At 43.4% G+C, this 16,996-nt stretch overlaps 1 protein-coding gene across 1 annotated transcript in view; it reads right to left on the bottom strand.

Moving 5' to 3' along the window:
• Positions 1-16,791, bottom strand: part of LOC109884947 (serine/threonine-protein kinase ULK4-like) — a gene marked incomplete at both ends in the record, with an annotated part of 98,716 nt that extends 81,925 nt beyond the window's left edge. Inside the window, 7 exon segments of the mRNA XM_031817319.1 lie at positions 5,262-5,345; positions 7,223-7,330; positions 11,997-12,075; positions 12,937-12,983; positions 15,872-16,056; positions 16,236-16,296; positions 16,669-16,791. Of these exon segments, the coding sequence (XP_031673179.1) occupies positions 5,262-5,345; positions 7,223-7,330; positions 11,997-12,075; positions 12,937-12,983; positions 15,872-16,056; positions 16,236-16,296; positions 16,669-16,791 (687 nt within the window).
• Positions 16,792-16,996: the final 205 nt, after the last annotated feature.

Raw genomic sequence — 16,996 nt, 5'->3', positions numbered from 1 at the left:
TAGGCCTAAAACCATAACCTAGGGCGTATACTGTAGGCCTAAAACCATAACCTAGGGCTAATTCTGTAGGCCTAAAACCATAACCTAGGGCTAATACTGTAGGCCTAAAACCATAACCTAGGGCTAATACTGTAGGGTCTAAAACCATAACCTAGGGCTAACACTGTAGGCCTAAAACCATAACCTAGGGCATATACTGTAGGCCTAAAACCATAACCTAGGGCTAATACTGTAGGGCTAAAACCATAACCTAGGGCTAATACTGCAGGGCCTAAAACCATAACCTAGGGCTAATACTGTAGGCCTAAAACCATATCCTAGGGCGTATACTGTAGGCCTCAAACCATAACCTAGTGCTAATACTGTAGGCCTAAAGCTATAACCTAGGGCTAATACTGTAGGCCTAAAACCATATCCTAGGGCATATACTATAGGCCTAAAACCATAACCTAGGGCTAATACTGTAGGCCTAAAACCATAACCTAGGGCTAATACTGTAGGCCTAAAACCATAACCTAGGGTGTATACTGTAGGGCCTAAAACCATAACCTAGGGTGTATACTGTAGGGCCTAAAACCATAACCTAGGGTGTATACTGTAGGGCCTAAAACCATAACCTAGGGCTAATACTGTAGGCCTAAAACCATAACCTAGGGTGTATACTGTAGGGCCTAAAACCATAACCTAGGGTGTATACTGTAGGGCCTAAAACCATAACCTAGGGCTAATACTGTAGGCCTAAAACCATAACCTAGGGTGTATACTGTAGGGCCTAAAACCATAACCTAGGGCTAATACTGTTGGCCTAAAACCATAACCTTAAGAACCATAAACCATAATACTGTAGGGCCGACATGGGGATTGAACACAAAACTATGAGGACAAAACAGAGTTCATGCAGCTCTTTACTAAGCTTAGTATCTCCACTACACGAGGATCGAAAAAGCCCCAGTAAACAATTCTATATAAGAAGAAGACTCTTATCATAGTGGTAGCTATAAGTCTTTACTAAGCTTAGCCTTTGTGTCTCCTCTAGTTTGAGCCTGTGCTGTATGTTCTCCCAGAGTGTTAGCCGTGTCAGACTGAGAGGAGCCCTGCAGTCTCTCTTGTGGTTTCCCCAGCCTGCAACAAGTGCCTGTGTGTAATTATGTCCCTTTTGAAGCAGCAGTGCAGCACCTGGACCAGAAGAACGCTCTATGTAAATTCAGGACCGCCAACTAAGCCTTTCATTATCCGGCTTGTTTTCATCTCTCTGCTTAGAACTCTATCCTCTCCGTTTAAATGGCATGTTTAATGAATAAGAGTGATATTAAAACCAAAAAATATCAAAACGGGTTTTAACTTTGTGAAATGTGTATTTAGAAGATTACAGAAGAATGCAAAGATGGAGCTGGCATGTAGTACGTCAGACAGCAAAACACCTACAAGACAGTGTGGAAAGGATCTCTGAAATTATTACCATTGAGTACTACAATACTTTAAGATACAATCTCCCTTGAAGAATGTCTACGTTCTTTTAAAAGAGACACTTCCCACTCGGCACACATGTCGTTTCAATTAAATTACGTTGAACCAACGTGGAATAGACGTTGAATTGATGTCTGTGCCCAGTGGGTTCTCTAGCTCACAAAAAATGAAAATATTATTGATCTTTGCAATATGGTCAACACCCTAAAGATTGATGCTTCCTTCTGGAGCAAAACATGTATTCATTTGCTTTAGTTAAGCAGCATTAAATGTCCTTCCACACAAACAGAGAGTATCTGTCATGATTATTGCAGGACATTGAATTGCATGTCAGAAATCCATATGTAGAAATGTAGCAGTGTGTGATGTAGCTGGTTATTATTACGAGTCATCCAGAGGTGATTCGTCCCAAATGGCATCCTACTCCCTATATAGTGCACTACTTTTAACCGGAGCCAAAAGTAGTGCACTATATAGGGAATTGGGCTATGCTTCAGAGAGAGATTAGGCTGCAGCTGATTAGGAGCAGAGCATTACAGTAGCTGCTGTGTTGGACTGATACATGTTTAATGTGAGTGGAGAGCTGTGTGGAGTGGAGCGGTGCGGTGGCCAGGACTAGGAGATAGAGGAGGAGGGTTGAAGCCCCTGGCTCCCTCTCCCTGGTACAGATACACCACCGCCACAGCCTCTGTTCCCAAACACACCTTTCATCATTGGCACTGGGAACATCTTCTTCACGCTCATAAATATTTCCTGCAGGCAGCTCAAGTCTGGCCCGTCTCTCTCTCTCTCTGTCCTCTCTCAGTCGCTTCTCCTGCCTCTCTCTCTCTTCTCAGTCGTTTCTCCTGCCCGCCTCTCTCTCTCTCTCCTCTCTCACTTGATTCACCTGCCCCGTCTCTCTCTCTCTCACCTTCTCCTCCCAGTCTCCCTATCGCTCGCTGCCTTGCCTTCTCTTCCCAGTCTCCTTCTCCCTTTCCATCTCTGGCATTCAGGCTCCCCTCTCTCTCACGCCCAGACTTTCCCTCCATCTTCCTCTCCCTCCTGAAACATTTGCTGATGCTGCTAAACTCGCTACAATGTTACGGTATGTGGGTTGCTGCCCTTAACAAGAGAACAAGCAACTCTCTTCTTGACATCTTATTCTCACAGTTTGTTTGGGCTTTCAGAATCAGCTGTGGTCATGAAAATCTGACACGCAAACACAGCTAGAATTGCAGTTAAGTGCATTTAAAGTGGTGTAAGCATTTCACATATCAATTCAATTTGAAATGTTTTAACCATGTTTTAACCATGCAGGGAAATGCTGCATAAATAACATATGAAAACATACAATTGCCGGCCAGTTTATTAGGTACACCCATCTAGTACTGGGTCGGACCCCCTTTGCCTCCAGAAGAGCCTGAATTCTTTGGGGCATGAATTCTACAAGTTGGAAACATTCCACAGGGATGTTGGCCCATGCTGACGTGATGTCATCACGCAGTTGCAGCAGATTGGACAGCGGTTCTCCACCGCCACCAGCCTGTACCGTTGACACCAGGCAATGGACTCATGCTGCTTACGATAAACCCTGACTCTGCCATCAGCATGATGCAACAGGAATCAGGATTTGTCAGCCAAGGCATTGTTTTTCCACTCCACAATTGTCTAGTGCTGGTGATCGCGTGCCTGCCCACTGGAGCCGTTTCTTGTTGTTTTTAGCTGATAGGAGGGGAACTGGTGTGGTCGTAGTAGCCCATCCGGGACAAGAATCGACGAGTTGCGTTTTCCGAGATGCTGTTCTGCACACCACTGTTGTACCGAGCCATTATTTGTCTGTTTGCAGCCTGCCTGTTACTGTAGCTTGCATGATTCTTGCCATTCTCATTCGACCTCTCTCATCAACAAACTGTTGTCGCCCACAGGACAGCCACTGACTGGATGTTTTTTGTTTGTCGCACCATTCTGAGGAAACGCTAGACACTGTCATGCGTGAAAAGCCCAGGAGTCCGTTTCTGAGATACTAGATCTGGCGTGCCTGGCACCGACCATCATACCACACTCAGTCGCTTAGGTCACTCGTTTTGCCCATTCTAATGTTCAATCAAACAGTAACTGAATGCCTTGATGCCTGTCCGCCTGCTTTATATAGCAAGCCACGGCCACGTGACTCACTGTCTGTAGGAGCGATGATCCATTTTGGTGAATGGGGTGGGGTGTCTAATAGACTGTATATAGGCTATGCTATCTAGTCTAATTGCCATATGTTCTTGTTTACAAAGACATGAAGCCGCTGAATCATGCATGCTTGCCACAGCCAGGATCCATCCAATCAAAACTTAGCTAGAATTCCCATCCTACTCTGAAAGTTTGACTTCAATCTGTGTTTAGCTGGGGAGGTTCTCCCTAGAGAAGTAGGCAAGTGTCAGTCAGCACTCATCATCGCTCAATAGAAATAAATAAGAAAAGCACCCGGTTGGCAGCGTCTTAATGACCGATGTGGTGTGAGTGTGTGTGTGCTGTGCTTCCCTTCCTCAGTCATATCCCCCTCCCGGCCCTCAGAGAGGAGCACCCACAGAGTTATTATTAGTCAAGGTGGCTGGTGGAGAGAGACAGACTGACTGACTGACTGACTCTCAACACCACTTAACTTTCCTGATAGTATTATTCTCATTACAGCTCAGAGTCTGTATTGAACAAATCCTTTAATTAATCAACAAAAGTCCCCTGTGCCTGCAGTTCCTACAGGACTCATACAGACCTCACTCTAGAACTATCCCATACGGACACTCATACCGAACTCTCTCCAGAACAATCCCATACAGACCTCTCTCCAAAACTATCCCAGACAGTCACTCAGACAGAACTCTCCAGAACTATCCCAGACAGTCAACGTTGTCAACATTGTAAGAAGCATGTACATTAACTTTCCCTCTGATGCTGTGAGGTCCCTTGATGTGAAACAGTCCTCAAAACTACTGACCAACAATTCAACAGATATAACATTCTAGAGGTATATAAAAACATCTGACATCATTCCTAGGAAATATGCTAACAACAGAAAAGATGGACAGGATCCATTACACCATTATTATTCATATGTTTTAAATAGAATACTGGAGATTATGGATCAGAATTCACACATTTCTGTAAACTGTCTGGACAAAACCTATTTTTAGGCAAATCCTTTCAATGAAATTACAGTAGATGGCATCAGACTTAAATTGACCTACGTACAAATAAAATGTCTTACATAGGTATGTCTTACATTGTACATAGGTACAACTAAATTATATTCCCCCCCACCCAACTCACAAATCTTTTGAATAATCTTGCTCCATATTGGTATATACACTGGCCAGCCTAAAACTTTTGCTAATTAGTTTATAATGAACACGTAATATCAACTCTCCCTTCTGGGAGAAGAGACATCGTCTTTTGAAACAAACTCAGTTTTGTAATTAAGAAGAACAGATGCACCAGCTGAGGAACAACGGTCCTCTGGCCAGACTGACTATCTGGCTGACTGATACACCACTGCACTACACACAGCCTACATACAGAGTGTGTATGTGTGTGTACGTGTGTGTATCCACCGGTCGTTAATTGCCGGCGAGGTCATGACAAGGACCCATCCATCCGGGGGTTGTTTTGATGCAGGTACATGACAGGGGCTGACGACTGGGTCTGCTGCATGCCCTTGACTTGCAGTTGGCAAACAATGCCTGTAGGGCCTTGCAGGAGGATCATTACCACGGAACTCCCCCACCCCCCTTCCTCCCTCCCTCCTGCTGAGGCAGGTGCAGCAGTCTTACCCCTTCCCGAAGGCACCTCATTAACACCGTGTAGGCGGCAGCAGGAACAACCCACAGCTCTCCTGGGTTCTCTTTCTTCTCCTCCTGCGGGGAGAGAGGGAAGAGAAGGTAAGAAAAGGGGAGGGGCTGTGAGTGGAGACAGAGAGGACCTCTGTAGCGGCTCGTTGGGGGAATAATTAGGGCAAAACAAAGCAGCAGCAGCTAGCGTAATTAGGCTAAATAAATAAGCCCCAGCAAATGATCTAGCTAGCTACCAAATTTGGAACTTGAAAATTCCTTTGGTAACGGTGAGGGAATGTGTGTTATTATGTAGTAAACTGGGGATATGTGAATTAATTGGCTCCAAAACATATTGACAGTAAATAATGAGGAGTGATGTAGTGAACCAAAAGCATATGGAAACACTGTTTACGCACAGAATAATCTTTATGCACCTATTACACTACATGTGAAGTTGTTTTGAGTTAGCTTGCATTTACACTATTCTCCTCCTGTCATCTCCACTGCTGCTCACATTTTCCCACCTTTTCATCACTACATCCGTGTTAATGAGGCCTTTGATCATACACTGTGCTGCATGCAGATGTAGGATCTTCATTTGATCCCTTCCTGCACGGCAGGAAATGCAGACTTGTAGTATATTTGAGTTTTTTTTAAGTTTCAAAAGTTTGTCATTTCCACTTTGAAATTTCAGACATGATTTGCCCTAACGAAAAATGCATCAACCCCTACAAAAATGTTGCTGCTGCAGGATCATTTTCCTGCTGTAGGTAACTGTCTCAAATTAAGATCCTACATCTGCAGTGTTCAGAGAGCCCATTAACCACATGGCTTGCTTTTACCTAAGCTCTGCTTTTATGCTGTCTATTCATTTTTATGTGTTTTAAAAAAACATTTTGTTATGTAATACAGTATACTTACAGTACATCAATCCTCATACATATTGTTTCCCCATGTTGTCCATGTAGTATTAATAATATGAAAGGGCCTATAAATGTTGCTCGAATCTCAGAATACTCCAAATTATTTAGAGGCTTCTCCAATACTCTGTGGAGACGGTGTACAAATTCCTAAGATTCTCAGTTAGCATAAATTAGGAGAAAGAGAATTGTCGCGTGTACCAATATGGTGTGGATCCATAACATGAAATTACTCTTCACTGGTATTTTTATTAAACTACAACTAACGCTACCTGAATTCAGCCTTGAAAGCACATTTCCATACAGTAAAATACTTTTGTGGAGAAAAAACAAATAGTCAATAGAGAATAAATGGCACTTTAAACCCCTTTACTTCTATTGGTTATTGAGCTAATAAAGTCAATGACCATTGTGTGTGTGCTGCACTGAGTGACCCTGACAAACTGGAGAGCTCAGAGAGGAACAGGAACCCCTCCTGAAAATAAAGATACTACCACCAGGAACCTTCATGTGTGTCTACATGGCTTTCAGATGCAGCGGGAGGTCAAGACAACTTACAGTCAAAACAGCTTTTTTGCATAGCTTTTCAATGGAATAATAAACTAGTGGCAAGACATTATGAAAAGCTATGAAAAGAAATACTGTGTGTTGTAGAGCGATTTGTCATTTAGTGTTTTCAAACCCTTGCACAAACTGTAGTGAGCATTCATCAAACACAAAAACCAAATACAGACAGACAAACATCTTTAAGTGCTGATATTACCGAGAGTGCGTAAATACAGTAGTTATTTAAGCAGGTATCTTCGTGGTAGATTATCAACAGTATCAGAATATCATCATAAAGGCCTAAGCCAACAGACATATAAGTCATTAGCTGTAAAGCACTTTATGACAACTGCTAATTTAAAAAGGGCTTTATAAAATACATTTGATTGATTGATTGAATAGAAGTTAGTAGGTCTAATTCATTGTAATGGCAATTTCATTAAGACAGTAGAAGGCATAGGGTTGAAAGGGCACTGCTTAGGAGTATATCGTCACCTGTGTGGCGATGAGGTAGAGCAGCTCCCCCAGTGGCGGCAGCAGGCACTGCTTCAGTTTGCTGTTCCTGAAGTTCTCCCTGATCAGCTCCGTGAACATGACAACAGCCTGGAGGCGCAGGGAATGCACTAGCATCAGTCACTCACTCACAGTTGTGACAGTACTCCTGCCCTTCACAACGCTTTATATTGAATAATGTACCCTACCAACACTGGATACGCAACCATGTCCAGACAGAGTAGAATACTGTGCTATGCCAGAAGTTATGTTTTCCCCATTCCATCCTGTTATTCTTCTACTTTAGCACTAAGGTCTACATTGTCAAACGGTGTCCATTAATAAACTGAGGTCTTTAGACATGACAGATTTAAAGCTCATTACTCCATGAATGTGGCGGCAGGGTAGCCTAGTGGTTAGAGCGTTGGACTAGAAACCGGAAGGTTGCAAGTTCAAACCCCCAAGGTACAAATCTGTCATTCTGCCCCTGAACAGGCAGTTAACCCACTGTTCCTAGGCCGTCATTGAAAATAAGAATTTGTTCTTAACTGACTTGCCTAGTTACATAAAGGTAAATAAAATGAAGCCAACATTATAACACTATAAAGGGTACAGAGCTACATTATAACACTATAAAGGGTACAGAGCTATATTATAACACTATAAAGGGTACAGAGCTACATTATAACACTATAAAGGGTACAGAGCTACATTATAACACTATAAAGGGTACAGAGCTACATTATAACACTATAAAGGGTACAGAGCTACATTATAACACTATAAAGGGTATACAGCTACATTATAACACTATAAAGGGTATACAGCTACATTATAACACTATAAAGGGTATACAGCTACATTATAACACTATAAAGGGTACGGAGCTTCACCTTTATGTAACTAGGCAAGTCAGTAAAGAACAAATTCTTATTTTCAATGACGGCCTAGGAACAGTGGGTTAACTGCCTTGTTCAGGGGCAGAACGACAGATTTTTATCTTGTCAGCTCAGGGATTCGATCTTGCAACCTTCCGATTACTAGTCCAACACTAGGCTACCTGCCGCCCCAAATTATTGGAAGGATCCACATAACAACCCCTAAAACATACCACCCCCCCCCCCCCCCCCCCCCCCCCACCACACACACACACACACACACACATAAATTCACATATAAGCAAACACACACCCTAACTGGCTAATTCGTGGAATTAGCATTTTCCTAGTCTCGTCCTCTTTAGAAGTGGGGAGGATGTGACGGACTTACTGCGGCAGCGCTCTCAGCAGGGTGCTATGCAAATAGGCAGCACACTCAGTGCGAAGCGGCCTGGCGCTGGCCGGTAAAGAACATAAATGGTGACTTTGCAGGAAACAGATGTTTGGCTCACGTTTGATGCCAGAGAGAAACGAAGCTTTGGCAGGAGAGATGTCCTGCAACTGACTGACGATTCACTGTTCAAGAAAACAAACAGGCTAAGTTGGAGCCACAACACACGGCTACTTCCTCCAAACGCATCATTATCGCTCCTGTACAATCCGCTACTACCCCCCTCCTCCCATCCTCCATCCCCCCAACCCATAAGGCAGAGCTTTAGACTACTGAGGCTACAGACAGTTTAAGGCCATGCAACATTAAGCATCCCTGTGAGGCTTGGGGAGGGAGAGACAGAGAGACCAGTTTCTCAAGGCAACCGAGGTTTTGTTACTCATCATCACTATCATCACGTCTCAGCTGTGGTTCAGAACAACACGAGACTGGAGTCTTCCTGGAGACATCTCAGCAGGCATGAAGACAAATGATCACACCAAGGGCAATGGGCCAAAGTGACATGAAAATACTACCTTTCTCACGATTAAACTAACAAAGCAGTAGCTTTGTGATTTGTCCGATTTTAACATTTGATTTAAACATCACATTAATGCAACTGATCAAATGAATCAATAAAATATCCCTGGTATGTGATTTAGCTGAATGAATGTATTGTGACATTTAGTGGTTTGAGCCTGATCATTCACTCATTACAAACAGGGTGGCAGGATGGCAGACAGGACAGGCAGACAGATATGTCCTGATGTCCTATTGATGGAAGGAGCAAGCTAATAACAAACAAAAGGTGACCTGCTATGCTGTAGTGTGGTCAATCAATATCCCACGGCTGTCCAGAAGAAGACAGGTGTTTGATCTAGGGCTGACGCCTGCGACACACATGACCTCAGGCGTTTCATGAGTCTATGGTCCCATAGATCACCAATGGCCTCTGCCTATAGTTATCAGAAGGACATGAGACATATTGCTTTGGCCAGCGAGCAATAATTGACTCAAGCCATTATGAATGTGTTTTGATGATGAATACATGGATACCAAATTATTCAAATGTTTTTGGAGTAATGGATAAACAACCTAAATTAAAATTGAACAAACCTAAAATTCCCTAAAATAACAATCTTTACACAATCATAGTTTGGCAAAAGACACAAGAAACCAAACTGAATAGAATCAACAGCAGTGTTCATTGGTCCCAGCACTCTGTTCCTTTTCCAGTAGTGAGGAGTGAGAACGAGCCTCCAAGCCCTGTCTGAGGAAATGGAACAGGCTAATTCTCCCACAATGAGAGGAGGGAGGCAGGAGGCAGTCTGTTCTGCTCATTCTGCAGGGACGGCCGGCACGACACACAAGGCCAGTTTCTAAGGGACACTGGGTGGAAACAGCAGACAGTGTGTGCAGCACTATTGACGCGCTGCCATGAGAGAGAGAGAAAATGTCTGAATTGGGGCTTGGTGGTTTGTGGCACAGAAAAGTACTGCCTCTGCCAGGGAAGATAACACTTAATTAGAATGATGTTGAAGTATCCATAGAGACAGGCAGAGGAAAGAGGATAATACTGAACTAATTCCTCTCTTCCTGTCCTAACTAAGCCAACAGTATGCCTGAAAAATAGCAGCTGCAGTCATTGCCGCTCACTGTTTTAAAGGACTGTGAGAAATGGAGGTTTGTAATGATAGTGTAGGGCCAACTTGAAGTCTGATTCTGTTATGTAGCCTATAGAGCGTGCTGAGGCATCAAATTCAACGCTGACAATAAACATTGAACTTTGCGGCATTGTAACTTGTGATTCTCACTGTGAGAACTCCTTTCAAAAAACAATCGGCGCAACACGAGCCCGGACCAAGAGAGAGAGAACTCGTCTCACAGTGGAAACTTTAACTAGGATCACGGACGACCACTGAACTCCACAGTGTGGCAGACATATGGAGATGGTGGTGACAATAGCCCTGCCCTGAAGCAGAAATGGCCATGACTGCGGCTGACCATCAGACACAGAACCCCTGTGGAGAGCACGATGATAAAAGTCTCTGGGATCTGTCACTCTGGGAATCTGAGCTAGCTGTGCCCAGATGGGTGGTGGGGGGCGGGGCGACAAATCCTCAGCCATCTTTACAAAAGAAGACTGTGGAAAATAAAAGTCACTGCGCCATTCTCTGGTGTGCCGATTAATGACGGCCATTTTGTATATCGCTCGTATACCCCTCCTCTATGAGCTATAAACCTATAAACCACCACAGGAAATCATGGCAAACCCATGTAAGACGTGGATCAAGGGTGGAGGCGCCAGATTTCACATCAAATAGAATCCTGTTTTTTAAAATGATTAACCGCAATGTCTTTGACAGTTTGTTAACGGCTCCATAAGCATGTTTGGGCAGGTGGATCGGTGGCGCTTGTTTAGAGCTCTACCTACCGCTGGGTTACAGTGGCATCTGGTGATTCACTCCGGTACTTTCTCTCACTACCGCTCCCATCGGATGATCATAATGCTGCATAGAGACTAGACTTCTATGCCTCTGCTGTGATTAGTAACAGATTTAGGGGATTTTAATTCAACAGATTTGACTGTTGTTGTTGATGTTGTAGGGGTCTTTCACATAGTTAGAATTGTGTGTGTGTAAAAGATTGTGAGATGTTTTATTGAGACTACTACACTGTCTGCTCTTCTAACAGTTAAAGTGATGTTCAACTATTCAGCAGCTCATGGCTTTGACAGTTATATGTGATACACCGATCGAATCCCAAATGGCAGTCTATTCCCTACATAGTGCACTTTGACCAGAGCCCTATGCATTTGGGACACATCCACCATTGATACATAGAGGACAAGCATAGGTGCTGTGACAACAGGGTGAAGGGGCCCGGTGTAGTGCTGCTGGACTATGCCAGTCTCAGCAGTGTGACAGACTGTATCATTAACCTCAGCAGTGTGACAGACAGTACCACTAACCTCAGCAGTGTGACAGACAGTAGCACTAACCTCAGCAGTGTGACAGACAGTATCATTAACCTCAGCACTGTGACAGACAGTACCACTAACCTCAGCAGTGTGACAGACAGTACCACTAACCTCAGCAGTGTGACAGACAGTACCACTAACCTCAGCAGTGTGACAGACAGTACCACTAACCTCAGCAGTGTGACAGACAGTACCACTAACCTCAGCAGAGTGACAGACAGTAGCACTAACCTCAGCAGAGTGACAGACAGCATGACAGACAGTACCACTAACCTCAGCAGAGTGACAGACAGCGTGACAGACAGTACCACTAATCTCAGCAGAGTGACAGACAGTACCACTAACCTCAGCAGCGTGACAGACAGTACCACTAATCTCAGCAAAGTGACAGACAGCACCACTAACCTCAGCAGTTTGCCGGACAATGTGACAGACAGCACCACTAACCTCAGCAGAGTGACAGACAGCGTGACAGACAGTACCACTAACCTCAGTGACGGGGGTCTCCTCTCTGAGCTCAGTGCAGTGGGATGCCAGCAGCCCCAGCACCCGCATCACCTTAAACTTCCTGGAATACACACACACACACACACACACACACACACACACACACACACACACACGCGCACACACACATGCACACACACACACACACACACACACACACACATGCACACACACACACGCAGACACACATGCACACGCACGCGCACACACACACACACACACAGGACACAGTTCTAACCATAAATATATGACACTGTTTTAACCTGAAATCCAAAAACATCCATAGACATAGGCTACTAATGTCATAGTTGTCCTGGAATAGACAGACAGGTCTGGTGTAAATACATGGAAAACATACACAGAATTTTACATCATTTTATCACTATTTAGTAATAAGTGTTGCTGTAATTATATTCATTTAATCTATACAACATCCTTTCTTAATTCCTTTCAACAAAAATATAAATCCTGACGTCAAAAGTGTTTTTATGATCCTGATGATGGACATCTCTCTACCAGTGATTTACAGCATATCCAGACCAGGCATCAGATCATTGTAAAGGCTAACAGTGATTTACAGCATATCCAGACCAGGCATCAGATCATTGTAAAGGCTAACAGTGATTTACAGCATGTCCAGACCAGGCATCAGATCATTGTAAAGGCTAACAGTGATTTACAGCATATCCAGACCAGGCATCAGATCATTGTAAAGTGCAGTAGGCTACAGTACATGCTAGACATTATTTCCATGCACTGGCGCATGGAGAATGCAGAGAATGGTTGTATGTATGTATGTATGTATGTATGTATGTATGTATGTATGTATGTATGTATGTATGTATGTATGTATGTATGTATGTATGTATGTATGTATGTATGTATGTATGGGGTCGGACAGGTGGAAGCTAAAGGAACTCACACATCCCAGTTAGGTGCTAGACGCAGCTGCTGGGTCAACACAGGGAACTGTCACAAATGGAGACAGCACAACAGCAGTTGGTTAACACTGCAATATATCTACTGTACATATCATTCTTAGTATATATTTCAGTGGATATATGCACAGATTGCATTTGGATTACTGATACAGTGTTATTTGCATTGTCAACTGGATTAGTTCTGACAGTCATGACTTCTTGACTTTCTTATTATTATTATTTGTGAACTTGATTGACCATTTTGCTGCACTGTTAGGAGCTGGTAACACAAGCATGACGCTTCACCCACTATAACGTCTGTGTAGGTGACCAATAAACTTTGATTTGACTGAACTACTAATGTCTAAGCTGCATCTCAAATGGCATCCTATGTCCTATATAGTGCACTACTTTTGACCAGGGCCCATACTATATAGGGAATAGGGTGACATTTGTGACGGACGATATGTGACGCACTTATATGTACAGTGCCTTCAGAAAGGACTTTTTCCACATTTTGTTACGTTACAGCCTTATTCTACAATTGATTCAATAAATACCCCATAATGACAAGGCGAAAACAGATTTTTAGAAAATGTTTGCACATTTATTAAAAATTTAAAACAGAAATATCTTATTTACATAAAAGTATTCAGATCTTTTGCTATGAGACTCTAAATTGAGCTCAGATGCATCCTGTTTCCATTGATCATCCTTGAGATGTTTCTATAACTTGATTAGAGTCCACCTGTGGTAAAATCAATTGATTGGACATGATTTGGAAAGGCGCACACCTGTCTAGATAAAGTCCCACAGTTGACAGAGCAAAAACCAAGCCATGAGGTCAAAGGAATGGTCCGTAGAGCTCTGAGACAAGATTGTGTGGAGGCACAGATCTGGGGAAGGATATCGAAAAATTTCTGCAGCATTGCAGAGTTCCCCGAGAACACAGTGGCCCCCCTCATTCTTAAATTGAAGACGTTTGGAACCACCAAGAACTGAGCAATCGGGGAAGAAGGGCATTTGTCAGGGAGGTGATCAAGAACCCAATGGTCACTCTGACAGAGCTCTAGAGTTCCTCTGTGGAGATAGGAGAACCTTCCAGAAGGACAACCATCTTCGCAGCACTCCACCAATCAGGCCTTTATGGTAGAGTGGATCAAACCCGGGATCGAACCCGGTCCTGTAGTGATGCAGTGCCTTAAACCGCTGCGCCACTCAGGATGATAGAAACAAGATTCTCTGGTCTGGTGAAACCAAGATAGAACTCTGGAGGAAACCTGGCACCATCCCTACAGTGAAACATGGTGGTGGCAGCATGGTGCTGTGGGGATGTTTTTCAGCGGCAGGGACTGGGAGACTAGTCATGATTGATGCAAAGATGAACGGAGAAAAGTACAGAGAGATCCTTGATGAAAACCTGCTCCAGAGCGCTCAGGACCTCAGACAGAGGCAAAGGTTCACCTTCCAACAGGAACCCTAAGCACACAGCCAAGACAACGCAGGAGTGGCTTCGGGACAAGTCTCTGAATGTCCTTGAGTGGCCCAGCCAGAGCTCAGACTTGAACTCAATCAAACATCTCTGAAGAAACCTGAAAATAGCTGTGCATTAACACTCCCCATCCAACCTTACAGAGCTTGAGAGGATCTGCAGAGAAGAATGAGAGAAACTCCCAAATACAGGTGTGCCAAGCTTGTAGTGTCAGACTCAAGAAGACTCAAGGCTGTAATCACTGTCAAAGGTGCTTCAACAAAGTACTGAGTAAAAGGTCTGAATACTTACTATGGAAATGTGATGTTTCACTTCTTTATATTTAATAAATGAGCACAAATAAAAAAAATCTGTTTTTGCTTTGTCATTATTGTGTGTAGATTGATGAGGAAAAATAACAATTTAATAAATGTTTGAATAAGGCTGTAACGTAACAACATGTGGAAAAAGTCAAGGGGTCTGAATACTTTCTGAAGGAATTACTTTTCCATGATTTTTTTTCAGTCCAGTCATCTTTCAGTAGTACAATACTGATTTAGTCAAGTTGCCAGTACATCATTATCATAAACTCAGTCATGGCTGGCTATAGTGTCTGAATATGTCTAAAGAAATGATATACTAAAGGTTACCATGAGGTCTAATGATTGTGGTGATGTCATTTTCATTTCAATCTGAGTGAGTGATGGAACGCCATCTAGTGGTTAATAGTTGTAGGAGAAATATATTTACTACACTTGAATCAATCCTCAGTCTGGACATTTCATTAATAAACAAATTAAGAGATTTGATCTAAAAAATTTCACCAGATTATGTCACAACATAATACCTCATCACTGTAACGAGGAGGTAACTTGATGATATCTGTGCGTCCAAATGGAACCCTATTCCCTATATAGTGCAATACTTTTGACCAGACCTCTATAGACCCTGGTCAAAAGGAGTGCACTATGTAGGGAATAGGGTGTCATTTGGGACATCCTCCTGGTCTTTGTGCTCTCATAAATAACTAGGGTCATTGAACATGTTACAGCTGAGCGGATCTCAGTAACAAAAGTTAAGGAAATAGGAAGTTAATTTTATTATTATCTTGAGGAAAGCGTTAACTTCCTGGTCCCACCTAGCTGACTACTGTTTCAGCTTCCCGCTGATCAACAGAGGCCAACACGTACTGTAGCTATGCTAAGGAGCTCGGGTCACATGGTAAATATAGGAACCCTTTGACGGCTTTGTAGTGCCGCGGCCTTTCACCTTTCTAACACTTGAGAAGCCTCAGCAAGGCCAGAGGTTGTGTTGTGATTCTAAGAATTCTCTTCTGAGAGCCTAAGTTCTGAACACTTAAATTAGCCTAGAGGGGGCCCATGTCTTGTTAAAAGCAGCAGCCCTGGGAGGAATGGCATGCATGCTGGGCATGTGGTCAGACCGTCAGGCAGTGACCCTTCCCTTACCAGCTCGGAGTTGATGAGCCTGGTAGCTGTGTCCTTGTGGGCAGCTATGGTACACAGATAGCAGAGGAGGTTGAGTTTGGAGCGGACCGCCGCCGTGGTCTTATCAGCCTGGGACTCCAGAGAAGAGCACAGCTGCTGCAGAAACACCCCCCAGTCCTCAGAGCTCAGACAGGACAGCTTCTCCACTATAGGGGGGGTCAGAGGAGCTCAAAAATCACACAGCCCAAACCGTTTTAGCTGTCTGTCTAACCTGCGTGTGTGTATATTAACACCTGCTAAACACCTGTCAATTTCAGAGTGTGTCCAAGTGTTACTCAGCAGCGGCACAGCAGTGGAGACTTTCCTATTTGTTCTTCTTCATTACCTGAGTATGCTCGGACACACAAAGTCTTCAGGTCATATCGCACTGGAGCGGTCTTCAGAATCTGAAAAAATATACACATCTTTGTTACTACAATGCACAAGAGTTGTGGATTGCCCACCTATGTTCTTAAGAACAATTCAGAGTCCAAAGCCGAGGACCCGTTATAGATATTTCACAATGGGACGCCAGACTATCTGGTTCCGAGTCCACTGTCCATGGGGGACGCACAGCGGAACCGCGCACCTCCCTAAAATTCCCCATCACCATGGGCACTGAAACTATTGTTTAAATACAGAGCCAGTTTTAATGTCACATTCACAAATACAGTGACATGCCTTTCATGAAAACTCTAAACCCAACAATGCAATAATTAATAACAATGTTTACTAGAAAGAAAACGTTTTATTTTTAAACAGGAGAAAAGCACAGTTACATGATGTAGTTTGTGGTACCTTTGGTTGTCCATAATAGGTGTGACTGCCAGGTCAGAGTCAGTGTACACCACGGTCCTTATACAGTAACTGATGTCATTCAGACCACTGGCCACCACACTGTCCTGGAGATGACAACGACCACAGTGATGTCATCATTACAAATGAGCACAATTACAGTATGCGATCATGTAGAACATCAAATCTAATCTCATTTTAATTGTCACATTTATACAACAGGTGTACACTAACAGTGTAATACTTACTTACGGGCCCTTCCCAACCATGAACAGAGATTTTCTTTTTTTAATAATAGAAAAACAATAACAA

Source organism: Oncorhynchus kisutch, unplaced genomic scaffold (assembly GCF_002021735.2).
Source record: "Oncorhynchus kisutch isolate 150728-3 unplaced genomic scaffold, Okis_V2 scaffold987, whole genome shotgun sequence".
Lineage (NCBI taxonomy): Eukaryota > Metazoa > Chordata > Actinopteri > Salmoniformes > Salmonidae > Oncorhynchus > Oncorhynchus kisutch.
This window is presented reverse-complemented; position numbering and strand designations above follow the sequence as displayed.